The sequence below is a fragment of the Sparus aurata genome, chromosome 6 (genome assembly GCF_900880675.1).
Source record: "Sparus aurata chromosome 6, fSpaAur1.1, whole genome shotgun sequence".
Classification (NCBI taxonomy): Eukaryota; Metazoa; Chordata; class Actinopteri; order Spariformes; family Sparidae; genus Sparus; species Sparus aurata.
Genome location: NC_044192.1, coordinates 26,884,341 through 26,902,456, shown reverse-complemented (window position 1 = coordinate 26,902,456; position 18,116 = coordinate 26,884,341). Strand labels below are relative to the sequence as shown.

The window sequence follows — 18,116 nt, the reverse complement described above, 5'->3', positions numbered from 1 at the left end:
ATATGTTTCGAGAAAACATCACCACAACTCAACAGCTCACCCCAAAACAATCTAGATGGATAAATACCTCAACAGGTAAGAGGTGAAACACATATATCTGATTTTGGGCTGAATTGTCCCTTTAATCTGCTATACTCTTATAATGAAATGTTCTTTGTTAAATAAAACTAGAGACTGGTCGAAGCCTCATATCTCCCTCTGAATCTGGTATCAAAGTGAGACACCCAGACAAGCCCCCCTCACTTTTGGTTCCTGCGAGGAACAGTAATTCAATAAAGTGAGCAGCAGTCGCTCATATCCCCTTCACCTTTGCTGACCTTTCAGATCATTACTCACAATGGAAAAAAGAGAAAGGAGATAGAGGCTATTTTAGGGGACACGGCCAAGGTCTCCAGGAACACTCCAACTTTCTCCCCGTATCATCTTAAAATCTTTAATTGGCAGCTGTAAACCCTGATTAAATAAAAAAGCACTTTGAAGCCCACAATATGAGCCCAGAGAACAGTACTGTACTCTGTGCTGTGAACACGGGGAGAAAAAAAAAAAAAAAAACTTCAATTACTGTTCGGAGACCACATCAAGCTTTTTTCTTTTTTTTTTCTTTTTCACTGTGTAAAACAGGCCTTAAAAATTCAGGAGCTGTTTCGGTGGACTAATGAATGCTGGTCTTAAGTATGATATTATTTCAGCGGAGTGAGGCAGAACTACGGGGCAGACTTATGAAAGAGGAGGTGAATTCATTTATAATGGAGTGTAATAGCAGTCCCAGCTCTCTCTATAGGCGGCCATACGCAGATACGCTAGTCCTCCTCTTCGGGGGGAAGGGAATAATCTGTAAAACAGAAACATGTCACTGAGGGAACGGGAGAGCAAGAAAAGGACGGTGCAAAAGTTAATAACCAGGTGATGAAACTCAAAGGGACAGCGAGACTGTACATCTGCTGCATTTATTTCCCATTCTAAGTGCAGGACATGGTAATTTAGAACAATGGCGGCTCCGGTTGTAACTGAATTACTCTCCGAGACGAGGATATGAAGATTGTCAAATAAAAGTTATTATATTGCATCCTGGGCGAGTTCTGACTGACCGGGAGGGGGGGGGGGGATGTCAAATAAATTTTTATAACTGGGCATTTTCTGTATAACTGTTATATCATCATGCCAAATTAATGTGCTCTGAGGGGTTTTGAATGTACACGGTGAAAAATAAGACGGCTAACTAACTTGCTAAGAAGTTGAGCGGAGCAACTAGTGTGGGAATAAAAAAAAAAACAACTGAATTATGACAGAAAGAGCTTAGAGAGACGCTGATTGCTGCGGCATATTTAACTGAAAGCTTAATGATTACACATCCGCTGGTGCCTTTAGGAGGCAAAAAACAAAAAAAACAAACAAAACTGAACAACCATGAGAGTCGGATGCAGACAACCTCCGTATTAAAATGCACGCTGTAATCCAGAGATTACAGGTATTAACGGCATGCAAACGAGACATTTTCTCACACACTTTGATGAACTTTCGCATCGCGGCCCCTCCGTAGATTATGACGGGGAGAAATGTGCGAGAAAGAGCGAACACCTTCAAATGTGTGTGTGTGTGTGTGTGTGTGTGTGTGTGTGCGTGTGTGTGAGTCCCCGAAGATAACAGGTCCCATCTCTCGCCCCGCTTCCCAGAGTGGCCGTCTCTAAGCTGTGCTAATCGATTGGCGAAGGAGGAAAAAGGGCCAGCTTTAATGTGTTGCATGTGAAGGATTTACTGGAGAGCAGAGCCACTGAATCAATGGTGTAGAAAATGCATCATTAGGACAGTGCCCCCCCCCCCCCCCCCCCCCCCCCCCCCCCACACACACACCACCGGCTGACCCCCCCCCAACCACCTCCCTCACCCGCCCCCGACTCCCTCCCTTGAGGGATCCGGATGGAAGACACACACACATTTACACCCGTACACATAGGATTTGCCTGCATGTGACACTTGAGCTCTCACGCCACAAAGTAAAACACTCATGTCACATATAAACGCATAGATAATCCTTGAACACACACACACAGACACACACACACTGAATGGCTAGAACTGTCCCCAATATTCAGGCAGACGAATCGCCCCGCTCTCATCCCACCTCAGCCATTTTGTCAGGAAATGTTTGGGACACCCAAATTTAGCTTTTCACAATATGAATTATTAAACGTAATGACTCCTGAGATGAACCAAAAGTCTGCGCGGTTACGTACCAGCTCTGACACGCTGAAATATATCATGCTGACTCGTGTACGGCAACGCACGACTGATAACAGGCAGACTTTCTTAGCATTCGTTTTTTGGCTCCGAAATCACAACTGTTCAGTGTATCGTTTGGGAACTTTATACATGGCAGAGTGGAAAAAGCTCTGAAACTCTGTTTAGACCGTCATGGGACACTAAGACTCTCCTCTGAACAGCCGACAACACAGCACTATGAGTCTGGATGCCTTTCTTCAACTCTTCAGTGATTCGGCTTGCTCTCGTGTACAGCAGGATTTTAAAAGACAGAATATAGCAGCTCAAGAGTCCCGCGGAGCTCCGTCCATATCGGAGGATTCTGCTCCTCACGATAAATGCCAGCATTCATCAGTAGGGCACCCTGAGGTGGCAAGTGAGGGTGTGGGTGTGGATGTGGGTTGGGCATGTAGGTGACCTGGCTTTCATTCACGCCACGTTACAAACCTGCAACTAAGTTTTGTGTTTTTATTGATCCGAACTTGAGTTTTATCTACCCTTGGACCAAGTGTTTCAAGTAGCATCTTAACCTCGCCCGAAGCATAATGTGCCCTGTAAAAGAAACGGTAATAGTCTGTAATAAAACAACCGTCTTGTAAAAACACAATAAGTTTCCATCATTAAAATTAAAGAGTCCTTTAAAGAATCACATTATATGGCTATCCACAGTAGAAGGTTTTTCATATTATTTTACATCAGACATGTTAATTCAAATGTTTGTGATTTGATGAAAAAAAAAAGTTTTACTATATTGGTAAGCACGTGACTTTGAGACCTCGCCTTCCCTCTCTTTGTGAACGTAACCAATTTAAATCTTGATCTACGATATGCTGAATGTGGTCTAACTCTTACATATAACATGTGTGACGTTTTGAGATACGACTGCTGGGTGTTGGGTGTTGTGGGGATCACCTGCCATCATAGAGCCTTGTCAGCCTGTTGGAAGCTGGATGTGTCGATACGGGTTTTGTTTTTCCAGTTTTCCAACAGTCTGACCTGATGAAGTCTTTATTAATCGTCTGTGGCCTGGAGTCAGTGTTCAGGTGTTACCCTCCTGTGGCTTACACATGAAACAAACAGAAACACCAGATTTCTTATAAAGTTCTGTCCTCCTCTTTTAATGATCTCATCACCGCTGCGATGATTGATTGGCGATGCATAATTAGCACTGACGACCTCCTAATACTGATAGCATTAATGGTCGGAGCTCGCGTTCATTTGCATTTACTTTTGATGAATTCATGAAAAACAGGTGAAAAACTGCACTACATCTGGATGGAAACCTTCATTTGCGGATTTCAGGTGGCTCTGTACACTGGAAAAGTCAACAATTTCATCCATTGCAGACAGACAAATGTAACAGCTAGATAGATAGATAGATAGATAGATAGACAGATAGATAGATAGACTGATTGATGGGAAGGAGCATGTTGTGTCAACAGTCAGGCAGGGACCGTGCAAAGCCGATTAATCACGAAACCATCTACGGATGAATCATGTATCACTAAGAAGACAAAGTGCTTTAATTCTGTCATGGGAGTGGTCCCATGTCTCGTCCCCTCGGTAAAACACTTACAGGATAAACACTCCCATTAATATTCCTCTGTGCACCTCTCCTTTCCACTCCACTCGCCTCTCCTCTCCTTTCCTCTCCCTGTCCTATTATCCTGCCTCGGCGGACATCCTGTCCTGTCCCGTCCGCCTTGCCAACCTGCAAGATGGAGATGAGAGGACGATCCAAACGCAGAAGGGGGAACATGAATCATTACACTTCCTGTTGTTGCACGCCGTCCGGGGAAGGAAGAGAGAGGACGCCCCCGGGGCTCCGATTGATTCCGGAGACTTAATTGGGTTTATTAGCCAAGATGTTGGGCCCCGCAAGGAGGCTCCCAGAGGCCGCCGAGCCCCCCCACCCCCATTCCCACTCTTCTGAAGGAGAAAGCCTGCGTAATTGTTTTCCCTCCATCTTCTGTGTCATTGTCAGATGGGTCCTGCGGGATTATTAGCAACCCCAGGTCCCTCAATAATTCATCCAGAGCTATTTATACACAGATGGAGAGTCCTCTAAAGTCTCCCCCAGTGAGCTTATCTGACGCTTAGACAGACAGACAGAGAGAGAGAGGGAGCGCGGCGGAGGGAAACAGTGCTACAAAGGGAAAAGGCAGGAGAGAGATAGAAAGTGAGAAAATGGGGAGAGACGTACAAAGAGAGTAAGAGGGATGGCGGTCACAAGAAAGAAATGCAAAGACGAGCAAAGCAAGTCTGACAGTGCGTAGAACGGACGAGGGCGGGAGACAGCAGCGTTTTAGGTAGACACAATGACAATTTTTCCTGGTGTGCATTGAGTTTCAAGGTGAAACTCTCTCGTCTGCTTTGCCAAAGTGAACAAAAGCACCGTCCCGGGAATAGCACACCCTCGCACGCAACACACATTAATGGCTTTTAATCTTCCCCCCTTTTTCCTCCATTTAACACAATTAAGATGTTTGCAAAGCTAACATGGACCACTAGTCGCTATAGGAAGGACAGATGAAAGACATCCAGGGATTTCCATATGCAAAGTAAACACGGTTATCCGTCCTCTCTAACGTGGCAATGCGTACGACCAACAAAACAGCAGCCAGCCATTCCTTAAGTCACCTAGTAATTCAAACATAACATTAACATTAAAACACATTAGCATATTAACATTAGCGCATTAAGTGGCTTGTAATCCCAAACAGATAGCGGCCGGGGCTGCGGAAGGCTGTGCGACGGCATGCTTTAAATGGCTTTTGCAGATACCTGTGTCTTTCCAACTGCAAGTTTGAGGGGACATTTTGTTGTCGTCGGACTAATGAAGCCTCTGGCGCACAAAGTTGATTTTCAAAGTCCCTTTGTTGGCGCTCCAGCCACAGATAATTATATATATTCATCCCCCTTTGGCAGTCACTTTTATCCAGCTCGTTTAGAAAGCTTGGCTTCCTCTTGGACAAATTGGGACATTGAAAGGCAGATTGGAGTGATAGTTTTTACATTTTGCATTGATGGCACATTAATCAGGGCAACTATAGCTATGGGAAAAGATTTTGCTGAAACACCCTGTGAAGAGCCAGTTGCCTGTCTGCTCCAAATAGTATCACAAAAGTAATGTCATTATGGAAGATGCATTCTGTCTGAGTGTCTTAATGCTTTAGATCCATATTGGCTTTGACCTTAAGAGCTTAAAGTTTGTAACCTAAGTACAGATTAATTTGCAGAATTAAATAACAAATCACAAGCGAATGATTTGTTTACAGGGTCATGTACGGCCATGTTTTACAGCTCAAACTTTACTGACTGAACACAAACTGATATTTCTAAAAGTAGAACTTCTGAAAACAAACTTGCTAGTTTAATTAGTTTGACGGGAGCATTTCACGAGCTTTACGTTGCGGACACAAACATTCTCATGTTTTATTCAAATCGAGGGCCGCTCCTAATGGAAATCATTTTGGAACATGAAGTTGGAAAACAATTCTGTGTTTTTGTTTATGACGTGGACTTTTGTTGGCTTTGGGTCCAGCTGATACCAAATTAATTGCAACTGCCCAGTGAGTCCTCATGGTATTGATAAACGATCCATAGAGGAAAGCATTTTTTTCTCTCCCTCCCTCTCTCTCACACACACACACACACACACACACACACACACACACACACACAGACAGACACGCTGCTGTTGCTCTGGGGAAAGCAAAGCTTATCAACCAGCCAGCGCTCACACACTCGTGCACACGTCTGCGCGCGTGCACAGGCTTCTCTGTCTCTATCTATAAACCCCATGAAATCATTCCACACCAAGTGAAGCGGGGTATGTATAGGTTTGGCCAGGATTCCCATCTCCTGTTCTGTGATTAAAGGACCAAACTAATAGGCTCTGTCTCGTTGGGAACCTGTGTGGGGCTGGGAGAGACCTCAGAAGCCATTAAATTGCAAATCTGTAATAATTTGCTGAAGGCTTTCTGTCCAGATCATTCCCTGGGCTGATTTGTGCATTGAGGTAACGCTCTGAATGGCCAAGCACAAACCCAGCTGAGCCCACGGGCTAGCTAGCCAAGTTAGTCTAAAGGGTACGCTCCGGATGCACACAGGGCCATATTTACTTTGCAAGACATTACAGTGCAAACTTATGCCGTGCTTTTAAAAAAAAAAGGAATCTGTGGCTGCAATCTGCACAAAATTAGTGCCTGATTTATGAAAGCAGCAACTAATCATTCAATAAGCAACCGGGCCAGCCCACGGAGTGAAGGAGAACAAAACGGTGCCGACAATGTGAGGTGTTTCAATCAGCACATGAAAGGACTAAAACAAAACGCTGGAGTAAAACTACTCTTTAATTGGGACACTGAAAAGCACCTAATCTGTCTGATATAACCTAATAATAACATTTATTTATATTCTTGTCTGTCAAAATCAAATCTTAATTTGTTAAATCAACTTCTGAAGATTATAAAGATGAGGTGCGATGCATAGAAGAAAAGATTGATTTGGCAAAGACAATACGAGGCAACGCTGTATAAATCTCATCAAAAGTGTTCACCGTGGAGTTAAGTTCAACGCACGCAGCCACAGTCATTATATCTCGTTTTTGAACTAATTCGGTGAAAATGAGATTGATTTCTGTAGCTCCTCCAGACCAGACTCTGAATAAATAACAACCAAGGAGGTTTTGTCCACACTTGAGACACTTTCCCGCTTATTTAGTCATGAATATTTAATGTCGTAGAGAAATACATAAGGGAGGCTTTAAATGCATTTGTCTGGAGGAGGGGGGATTTCACTTATTACACGCATATTGTGCATCATATGACAGGCTGACTCATCTGTGTTTGAACTCCAACTCATCTTTACCAGCCGCAATGCGCTTCATCGGTGCATCACTAATTATAGTCCAGTTCATTATTCTGAAATGTGCCGTTCTGCATGTAAGTTGATTTTCACGCTCATACTTTCACAACACTTTTCGCCTACAGCGCGCGAGACCTAATGTCAAGCTTATGAGGTTAGCAACGGGCGGCCATGTCGTAATGCGCGCTCATCAATTCTTGCAAACGGCAGACGCACAAAAGTTTAAATATGATGCCCCTGCACTGTCGCGTTGACACGTTGAAATACGAGGAGAAAGTGGTGTCGTTAGCGTACGCGGGAGCAAACACAAGCCTGACAGGTCTTAAGTACAACCTGCCCCATTAACATGTTGTCAGAGATCCCTCTATTATGAGAGCACTTGCTAATTTACCCCCGGGGCGTTTGGGAGCTGCGGGGGTCTAATTCTGCTCCCATCCCGGGAAGGTCATTCTCCCTTCTTGAGCCATGATGACCACCGAGTAGTGCTTAAATCTGGCAAAACGCAGCCTATAAATTACAGCAGAGGACAGAGGGGTCAAAGCCTGGCATGGAACTGGGCCAGAAGCTATCAATCTGCCGGGGCCAGCGAGGGCGACATCTGTCTCTGGGACTCCCTCACTCTTTCTACTTCTCTCTCTGTGTCTGTCTGTCGCTTTCCTTCCCTGCTTTTCAGTCTTTTTCTCGTCATCCCTCTTCCCTCTTCCTCTCCCTTTTTTTTTTTTTTTTGGCTCACTCCGTTGCCTGTCATTGAACAATCTCTCTGTGCCTCCATTTTTAGTCCGCACCTCTCTCTTTACAATCTCTGCTCCCTTTCTTGTGTATCGCGCTGCCTCTTGATATTCTTTGTCTGTCTTTGTGTGCAACCCCCCACCCGAACCCTCCTCCATGGATCTCCCTCGCCTCTTTTCACGCATTCTCTTACATCATCCCTGTTTCAACATCTCTCTAATTCTCCTTCCCTCTCCCCCTCTCCTTCTCTGTCTTGAGCTCCTTGTCGTTTTACGCACTCTTGCACCATCTCCCTCTGCAGCGATATGTTTTGGTCTATCTGCTCTCCAACCAGCAGGATAGGATAAAGCCTTGATGTACTTTTCCTCAATGTGATGCCAATATGATTTGAATGGTAATATCTGATAGCAAAAGGCACGGCTCTGCGCGGTTTCTGGTGTAATGAAAATGGAATGATATGGACCCAGTGGGTACCGGGATACAAACACAAATTCAAAGCTGATCCGCTGCCTTATGTCATCCAGAACTGTGCCAGCTAAATATATTTCATAAATTTAAAATGGAACACTAACAAAGCTTCTCCGAGCCGAGTTACCAACTTCATACATTCATCCTCCATCTGTTTTGAGAGGAGTTGTAGTGTAAATGTAGGATCGCTGACTCCCGGAGTCAAAACTTGTCAGGCCTAATTGACAACAAACATTTCACTTTTGGTTGATGCCTGTGCTACTTTCATCAGAGCGCTGTGCATTCCATTCGGTACCCGAACCCCTCGAAAAACTTCTGCATGACTTATTAATCCTCCTCCATTTTCTGAATCAAACTTGGCCCTGAATAATTGAGAGAGATCTTTGAAAAGCCCTAACCTCCATTCCCACCTTCCTTTTACAAGTCAACGTGGTGCATTTTTAATTGGGGGCCATGAAATAGGCATGAAGGGAGATGGGAAGAAAGCGAATTGAATCAGGGACACTCAAAGCTGGCAGTCATCGGGCAGCATGGGGGGGGTTGTACGCATGCATACAGAGGAGGCTAAATGTGCGTCTGGCCCCCGACAAGTCACACATGCTCGACAGTCTTCGACGTGCTCTCTGTCTGGGACAAATAGTACACGGCTCGTGTAATCCCTGCACTAGAGTATCCCAGCAGGCAGACCCAGATACGCCACTTCGAGTTACATTTGGCAATTTGGTTGAGAATAAACATCAATTCAACTTTCTATGAACCATAAATCTCCAGAGCCGAATGATTTGTTTGGTGCATATGAGCCAATTGTGCGCGAGCTAAGAAGGCAATTGGAAGTACACGTGTCTGTTTGCAAAGTAAGAACGATTCCCATTTTTCTGTGATATAAAAACATAACTTGACCTTGAGAGCAGTGTGAAGAAATTATAGAAACAGAAAAAAAAAAAACATTAAATAGAAGATGGCGCTAGAAACAAATTCAATACATTTGGGGCAGAATACGCGACGAGAATGAATGCGTGCTTGATGTGCATTAATGGGACTCTGCCTCAGTTAGATGTGACAAACGTCGAGTCTGTTTTTTTCATATTGCTGCTGTGTCATGCTGCTAGTTCCTCGTGGAAGGGCTCTGCAGGAGAGAGCTGCAGCCGGACCCAGTTTTCATGTGCAGACTGAGGGTTTGAGTCAGGTTCAGGCTTAAAACATGAATACTTAAATGGGGAACAATGTAGTTCTGGGGGAGAAATTCAGATTTACTGATTTTAACATTCAAAATAATAATGAGATAAAAATACAAACTCAGAAATATTTATTTTCTCCATAATTGAAGAAACAAGCTATTCTCAGAGGTAAATAAGGCCCCAGAACACTGTTTGAGGCTAGAAAAGTGGCAGAGACGGCCACATATAATCAAAGTAAAAAGGTATGAAACTGTGTTGTCCTTCAAGGTCAGTTTGTTTATTTAGTTTATTCAGTCATGAAAACAAAGAGAGTTTGTTCATTTTAGTCTTCCTGATTGAAATTTCTTCACTCCAAAAACTACATAATGCACATTTAAACATTTAAAGTTACATTACTTTAATGTGACTTTATTAGCTTAACTGATTTAGCTAGGAATGATAATTGGCACATGCAGTTCTACATATGCAGCATGATCTCTCTCTCTCACACACACACACACACACACATCCACAACACATGTACATGTAGGGATAAACACACAGCAGATATGCTGGGAAAATGTATACACACGTGTATACTGTACACATACAGATATTGTGGCACGTATATTGTATCATACTCCATCATAAAGCCTCCGGACTGTGCAAAGCACGATAAAAGCAGCCAGCAGCTTGACTGTAATCCAAAAGGCAAAAAACACACCGGTTTCAAAGTTCACACACAGAGTTGATTCATAACCTTTTGACTGGTGAACAAAGGAAAAAGTGCTTAAGCCTTTTACACTGAACAACTACACAAAGAGCATGGTGCCCGTGTAATTGCACGGCACAGATAAGAGATCCAGAAATGGAACAAAACTGTACGTGTAAGTATGTGGATTTTAATAAAAAAGAGGCAGAAATCACATGTAGTTCACTGAGGGGACTTTAGCAGGTTGTATTATGGACGCAGCATGGGGGAAACTCCCCGACTCTTAAATTTCATTATATTCATAATTCTCTAACCAGATCCTGAAATACAGTGCCACTTTAAATACATTTTTTTTTTCATTAAAAAATGCAGGGCACTCCCAGCACAGGAAGCCCTGTTATTAAGAATGAAATCAGCAGTAGAACAGAGGTAAAACTCTAAAAGAACATGTAAGACTTTCCAACATTTCAAAACTATTGCATTCCCCACCTCCAGAACCGGCCACCGGTGTTTGAAGCAGGGGGGCTTGAAAGTGGTATTAAGCGTAGCTAAAAGATTGAAGAGGCCTAAAGCATCAACTTTTTAAAAATTTACCACAAAGCACAATAATGCTTAGCTGATGCAACAGCCTTGAAAAACAGAAAATATTTACCTCTCCAAGGAGCATTTGTCAAAAAAGGGCTTTTTTTTTCATCCTCTGGAAGAACGGTACACTGGGGCAATGAACATAGACAAGAGGCAAGCAAGAGCGAGAAGAAAAGCCGGTGCGAGTTGTTTAGCCTCTCTTTATAGAAAACAAAAGGCCAAATGTTGATGAAACATTTAAGGCAGACTTTACTTTAACTCAGCTCCTGGCTATCGGCTGAGGAGTTTAACCATCAAAACAGAACATGGCATTTCGCTGTGCTTATAAATGTTTAACATTTTTCGGGGATGTTTTTCGACTTGGAAATTGCTGGAAATGTTATAGATCACCTTTTGTCTTCGTTATACGAGAATACTGATTTTGCCACAGTTGGTGGTGTTATTGTAGACCTATCTATCTATCTATCTATCTATCTATCTATCTATCTATCTGTCTGTCTGTCTGTCTGTCTGTCTGTCTATCTGTCTATCTGTCTATCTGTATATGTGAAAATTGTTGACATCAGCAGCCTCTCTGACCTGTAATGATGGCCACAAATCTTCAGTGTTGTGCTTCTCCACAGGTCAGCACTGCCGTCCACAGTGAGCCATGACTTTGCCACATGGAGCCATTAACTACACACTACTAACACACTGATATATGCTGACTGGGCCATTTTTACTGTATGACCCGGGACGTGCACGTGCTCCTGAGCTATTAACACACAAAGTTTCCTGTGAAGAAAATCAACTTTTCAGTCGTTGGGCAAGTGCGCAACATGCTTTAACCCCTTTGTCTCCATTATTGACAGATGTGTGTGTGATATTTATGTACCTCATATCCAATTATTACACATTCAATTTTGTTATAAGTGCTGAATATATCTCTGCTTGTTTCGCTGCGTCAATAGGAAGTGAAACGACACAAACACCTAGGTACAGCTGTCCCTTTACATTATCTGTCCTCCTCTGTATGTAAAGGTCAGCGGTTTTAATGAGAGGTCAGGCGAGCCAAAGGGCCCCGCCACCCTGACAGGCCTCATGACTCCAAACCTGCTGTTAGCATGCTGATCCGTGCAGGAGCTCCACGAGCACTCCCTCCTTTGGCCCCGGTGCGGTCATCTCTCACTGTGACTAACTGGCTCCCTGCTCGGCTATCAGCCGCCCCCCATCGGACAGTCCCCTCCAATAATAATGGACAACAGAGGCAGTGCTGCCTTGACAACGGCCCTCCTGACAAATTAGGCTCACTGTACTCCCCGCTCTGACTCCGCCTCTTGTTTCCCTCTTGTTGCTTGGCAGTTCTGGGCTCTGCCAGGACAAGGGGGCGGCGGTGTGTGTGTGGCGTGGCGCCGGTGGTCGAGCGGTACCGAGCGACCTCCTCCGTGACACGTGTTGCCTTTCTCCCCCGACAAAACGCTCGAAATCGATTGCGATGCGCCCTCATAGAAACGAGGCACAATGTGGGGCCTGAGCGTGCATTCTGAGCTGAGATGAGTGGAGGATTCTGGGCCAGGGAGGAGAGGAGGAGCCCATAAACACACAGAGACACGCACACACTCTGAGATGCACACATTCACACAGACACACACACACACACACACACACACACACACACTCATCCCAAACCAAATGCGAGAGGAGGAGAGAGAAGGATCCCACAGAGAGAGGATGATGCAACTAGAGTGAAATTTTTCGGCCGGAACACATGCTGCATTAACGCAGACCTGCAGGACGGAAAAAACACACACACGCTCCTTTTTCTCTTTGTTCAAAGCCAAATTTGGTTTTATCTCTCTTTTTTCCCGCAGACGGTGCTCCTCTAATGGCAACCTGTAACACCTAATTGCCTGCAATAAAACACAGCATGGGTCTTTCATGTTTTTGGCATCGTGACTTCCTGGCCTCACCAAAAACATGATGAGCCCGATGATCTGCTCTGATCCTGCGCCCCCCTCCGCACGCACTCCCTGCTAAAAGGTCCGCCATATCAAAAACCATAGGCGTTCAGAGGGAACCATAACTCCCTTTATGACCTGCACAGATTATACCCCCCATCTGTAGCATAAACCATCTGCGAGATGGGTGAATTTGAACAAGATTACAATTGGTCGTTACACTCCACTTGTTTGACTTCAAACATATTAAACCTTATATGATCATTTGCTCAAGTATTGATATTAGATTAGAAACAGCCAAAGGTCTTTTCAGTGTATAATCACTACAGCTCTTCCTCTGCACCTCAGACCGGTGACTCTCTGTTTACTTCACTTGCCAGGTCAAAATTGGACCATTTGGCCCCAAATCTAAATGAAGTTTCCACACCTGCTTTGACTTTGAGAAAACTCTCCGGCTTTGTAACTACTTTAACTGTCTGAGCTCATGGCGAGAGCTGTTGCTAATGTATTTTGTTTGGCCAAGGACAAATCTACAGTATTACTGTCATTAAATTACCACAACGGCAGTAAAGCAAACTTAGTGACAGTTTCATTTGCTTTGGGGAAAAAGAAAAAACCCAAAACAAAAGGTGTCGACAACAAAAGGTCTGGCCTGAAGACGCGACAGCCGTAAAACAACAGAGAACACCTTGGGTTATTAAAATGTGCTCCCCCGTATCATCGCAGCTCAATCGCCCTGGTGATTATTACATGAAAATCGGGCTGATGAATAGCGCGTGCAATCATATCTACACCTTCCCCTCTTGGATAGATCCCCCACCTCCCATGCTGCATTGCCAGGGAGAGGAGAAAAGAGGAAAAAAAAAAAGAAGGGGGCTGGCTCTTTGTGCTAGCCGTGCCTCTCAGCCCCGTTGTGCTTGGTAGCAGCAGGAGCAGCAGCAGCAGCAGCAGCCGGTGACCATTATAAATGGCCTCTATTAGCATGGCTCGGTCGCAGAGGGGAGAGAAATAAAATCATTGGGAGAATGTGGGCCTGCACTGGTGTCCCTGCGCCCCGCTCCCAGCCTCTGCAGATCCCCGTCCTGCGCTCCCCTCCTCCCCCGCTCCCCTCAACCCCTCCATTCCAAGGGGACAGAATCCTAAAGACTAGATTACGAGTGATACATGGAGTCATTATGGGGAGGGTTATGGCAATAGTATCACAGGCACGGCTGACAATGGCTGTAATAGGGGTCTCTTTCTTCAGAGGTAGCATTACCATAGCAAAAGGCTGTTTCTTTAGGCTTGTTGATGTACAGCGGAACACAGGGGCTTTTATTACCTGCCGTGGCTGGGCAAAAAAAAAAAAGAAAGAAAAAAAAGCTGAAAACCACGCTTATTTCTTTGTTGAAGTGCCATGTCTCCTTTGGGTAAAAAGTCAAACGAATGCAACAGCATCCCCCTGACGAGGCGTTACATTGTTAGCGATGACAGTTACCAAGTGTGTGCCATTTGAAAAAACTACAGGTAGGACAAAATTGTAAAGGAGAAACGGTAGCTGATCATCTACAATCTTCAGTTCCAGCTGAGGCTTTGTGCCACCACTGCTATTATCCAACGTGATGCACCGTTGCCGAACAGGCAACACGTCCGCGCCAGTACATAAAGTGAAGACAAAAAGGCGGAGGGAGGGGAAAAAAAGGGAAGAAAGGTGAGGATGGAGCGGGGTTAGATGGTGGGGAAGAATAGAAAAGGAGTTTTCTGGTGGGCAGTTCTATAGACTTCACTCCACTGGAGCATTTCACACCTGAGAGGGTCATCATGCCCTCGCTTTGGCTCTTTCTGCTCCGTGGCAGGACCCTGAGAAATGCAAACAGTACGAAGGAGCCGAGGGAGAAGAGCGGTGAAAGTTCGTAAAATGTACATTTGGATAGCGTTTTTAAACCAGCAAAACGGCACTCTGAGCAACAGTGAGCCTGACCTGAGGCAGAAAATCCAGACAGAGGTGTAACAATCTCAAAGGGAGGGAGACTACGACCTGGGTGGAGCTCTCTTTTTCGAACACTGACATCAACAGTTGAGGCGCTTTAAATGGCTTTCATTTTGCGAGATGAAAATAGACACAGCATGAATTATTCCTCCTCAGAATGTGCGTTTGTTTGCTCGTGAGTGTATTTACTCTTGTCTCTGGCTGTGATAGCTCACTACACCTGATTCACGTTGTGCTGTGCAGTCTTCAATAAAACCAGTATGACGGCAGTGTACACAGTCAGTCATATTGCCCGTTATTTGCAGGAACGTGCTGTCTTTTACTGCTAATTTGGGGAACCTTCTATGGAAAAACCTTCGGGAAGGTGTCAGGAGTCTGTGGAGGGGAACGCGGCCCTCTGAGCAGCTTGCAGTGAGCGAGCCAGCGAGCTGGTGAGCCAGGGAGTAGCTAGTGCCTCCAGCTAGTTAAAATATGAGCGCAGCGGGGGCTCGCTAATGAAAGCGGGGGCCCTGCCCGGGAAGCAGGGCCGTATATCGCGGTGAGGAGACAGTTCTTAGAATCAGCTGGTGAGCCGTGCCTATAGTTCTGGGGCCACTGGTGATTAACTGTCCAACAGGGAGTCGCTACTACAGCTGGGCTATTAATAAAAGATAACCCCCCCCCCCCCCCCCCTCCCTCCAGCCCCCACCACATCTTCTCCTTCTCCACCTCTTTGGTTTCCCCCATGCCTGCAGACAGTCTCCGCCCTCCGAGATTATTTGTATATCATAATCATTTCCTGACACATGGTTCATGTCACACATTGTTTGCAGGGGGGGGGGGGGGGGCAGAGGGGGCTGTTAAAAAAGGGGGAGGAGGGCTGGACTCCTAAAAAGAAGTGATAGCTCATTCTTAATGTACTTTGCTCCCCCGGGAGATGTCCTGCAGGTATAGCAGATCAATTAGTGACCTCTCATTAGATGGAGATTTGCAGAGAATGACTCTTCCCCCGAGAGAAGAAATAAAATAAAGCAGGAGCTCCCCTGCCGCACCAAAAATAAAGGACTGTAATTCAAGAGGCATCGTCATCTGTATCACTGCGTGTCAGTCAGGGTCACACGAGGAAAAGATACCAAAAAAAAAAATAAAAATGGTGTTATAGTGTCCATTGTTAGAAGGTTAAAAAATCAATTAAAGGTGCAGTATGTAGTTTTGGGGAATACATTTCAACCAGAGGAGACCAAATAGACAAACTCTCTTTGTTTTCACGACTGAATAAACAAGCTGACCTTAACAGACAACACAGTTTCATACTGTTTTACTTTGCTCATATGTGTTGGACCCTGCTACCGTTCTACCTTCAGACAGTATTCTGGGAGCCTGAGCACAGCATGTTTATTCAGTCATGGAAATTGTGAGTTGGTGTTATTACCTCATTAATATTCAAAATATGAATATTGAATTTAATCTCCAAAACTACACGATGCCCCTTTAAAAATAGATTTCTGTGAAGTCTACATTCTCCCTTGTAGTGAAGTTCGTATTTTCAATTTGGGAGAGCAGAAACCACCGACAAAAAAGAAAAGAAAAAAAGGTTGTGCTGAAGTACAATACAATCACAGGCCCTTACTCCTCTTGTGTAGCACACGTGCGTACACACGTGCACGCGCGACCGCCCCCCTCCTCATCATCAACCCCCCTAACACACGCGCGCGCGCACACACACACACACACACACACACACACACACTGGGAGAGAGTTACGGGCAACAGAGTGTACGGTGCTGCGGGCAATCAAACACAGCCTCCCCGCTATTGCAACGTGAAAACGTGAGGTTAATGGCCTGGATTTAGCGCCGTGGTGAATGAAAGCACGTTTACAACCGCCGGACTGGATGTGTGAACACTCCCCGTGCACACTGCCCAAATGGGAACAGTGCTCCTCCTAACATCACCCTACATAAATTCGTGCCGTCGTGACTCCCGATTCGTGACACTCTCACGCTCGGATGTGTTTGCTCAGGAATGGAGCAAAAAATTGACGCGCAGAAATTGGAGCAGCAATGACAAGTCTAACAAAAAAAAAAAAAAAAATTAAAAAAGAGAGAGAGAGAGATTAACTATCCTTTTTCTTTCTTTCTTTTTTCTTTTCTTTTCTTTTTTTTTTGGTGCCATCATAAATCCCAACAACATGCATGAAGTCTTTCAGATAAATGTGTGCACAATGTGCCGACAGCCGTGCAGCTCTTACACCCTACCACCTCCTGCATGATTCAGGATCCCCACTCTCGCCAATGTTTGACAGAATTCACGCCGAACCAAAAACAAAAAAAAAACAAACAAAAAAAAACAAGTCGAGCCATAGTTGTCTCGGGGAATCTGGGGGCTTCACCCACCTTTGTGCATGCCCGTGAAGCGGTCCTTCAGCACAGTGAGCTCGTAGATCTTGCCGAACTCCTCGAAGAGGGGCCGGAGGTCCTTCTCGTCCAGGTTGCGGGGGATCTGACCGATGAAGAGTTTGATGGCATCGTGGTCCTTCATGGGGATGGTAGCCGGGCAGCCCACCGGGCTGTGGCTGTGGCTTAATCCGTTCACGAGCCCGTTCGTGCTGGCGGAGACCACACCGACACCGTGCACCGTGCCGTCCACCTGCCCGTTGGTTAAAGTTGCCATCTTTCGGACCGGCCAGTGAGTTGGGACGCGTACAGACGGCAGCAGATGGCGATGGTGGAGAGAAACGTTTTTAGGCTGAAAAAAAAAAAGAAAAAAAGCTGGTGGAAGTCTTGGTCAAAATGTGGGTTCCGAGACCAAGCCGTGCCAGAGCTTACTCCGCTCCCGTCCTGTCAAAGCCAGTATTTACACTGATGTGAAAACACATGTAGCGTTTGGCGAAGACGCATATCAAAAAGCGCGCAATGCCGCTGGTCCCGGTGGAGGCTTTGATTCCTTATATTTATGTCCTACCCAATAACTCGTTCATTGATTTCATAAAAGAGAGACAGAGAGAAAGAGAGGAGGGGAGGGAGAGAGAGAGAGAGGAGAGAGAGAGAGAGAGAGAGAGGGAGAGAGAGAGACCAAGAGCGTTCACTGTCTATTTACACCCACGTTCCCTCGTCCCAGCTTCTTGGCACCCTTTTATTTTTTTTTGCATTGAGGAGTCGGTATGGGTGTCTTCTCGGTTTAAACGGACAGGGCCGGCTCAATCTCTGCCAGAGCGGCGGGGAGGTTCGGAGAAAAGGGGCCCGCTGTAAACTCGGCATATGTCAACGCCAGAGTTTTCCGTTCTCTCCCCCCACACCCCCCTTTTTCTCCTATGTGAGGGCCGAGTGGTACATTCCACCGAGGGGAGAGGGGCTATAAATAGAGAAATATAGAGAATACGCTCCTTTGTGCTCCTGCTCAGAGCAAATATCCGCACGTTCACCGGCCCGAGCATGTATTACTTTGTGATT

General features: G+C 45.3%; 1 protein-coding gene across 15 annotated transcripts in view; it reads right to left on the bottom strand.

The window, feature by feature from the left end:
- celf4 (CUGBP, Elav-like family member 4) overlaps positions 1-17,866 on the bottom strand; it is a 97,542-nt gene extending 79,676 nt beyond the window's left edge. For 4 of the 15 annotated variants that reach the window (XM_030421093.1, XM_030421098.1, XM_030421105.1 and 1 more), the window contains exon 1: positions 17,061-17,862. In XM_030421093.1, the coding sequence (XP_030276953.1) occupies positions 17,061-17,337 (277 nt within the window). In that variant the 5' untranslated portion in view covers positions 17,338-17,862. Of the gene's footprint in view, positions 1-17,060 lie in introns of all 15 variants that reach the window. The other 11 variants (XM_030421097.1, XM_030421099.1, XM_030421102.1 and 8 more) reach the window with 7 other exon arrangements.
- Positions 17,867-18,116: the final 250 nt, after the last annotated feature.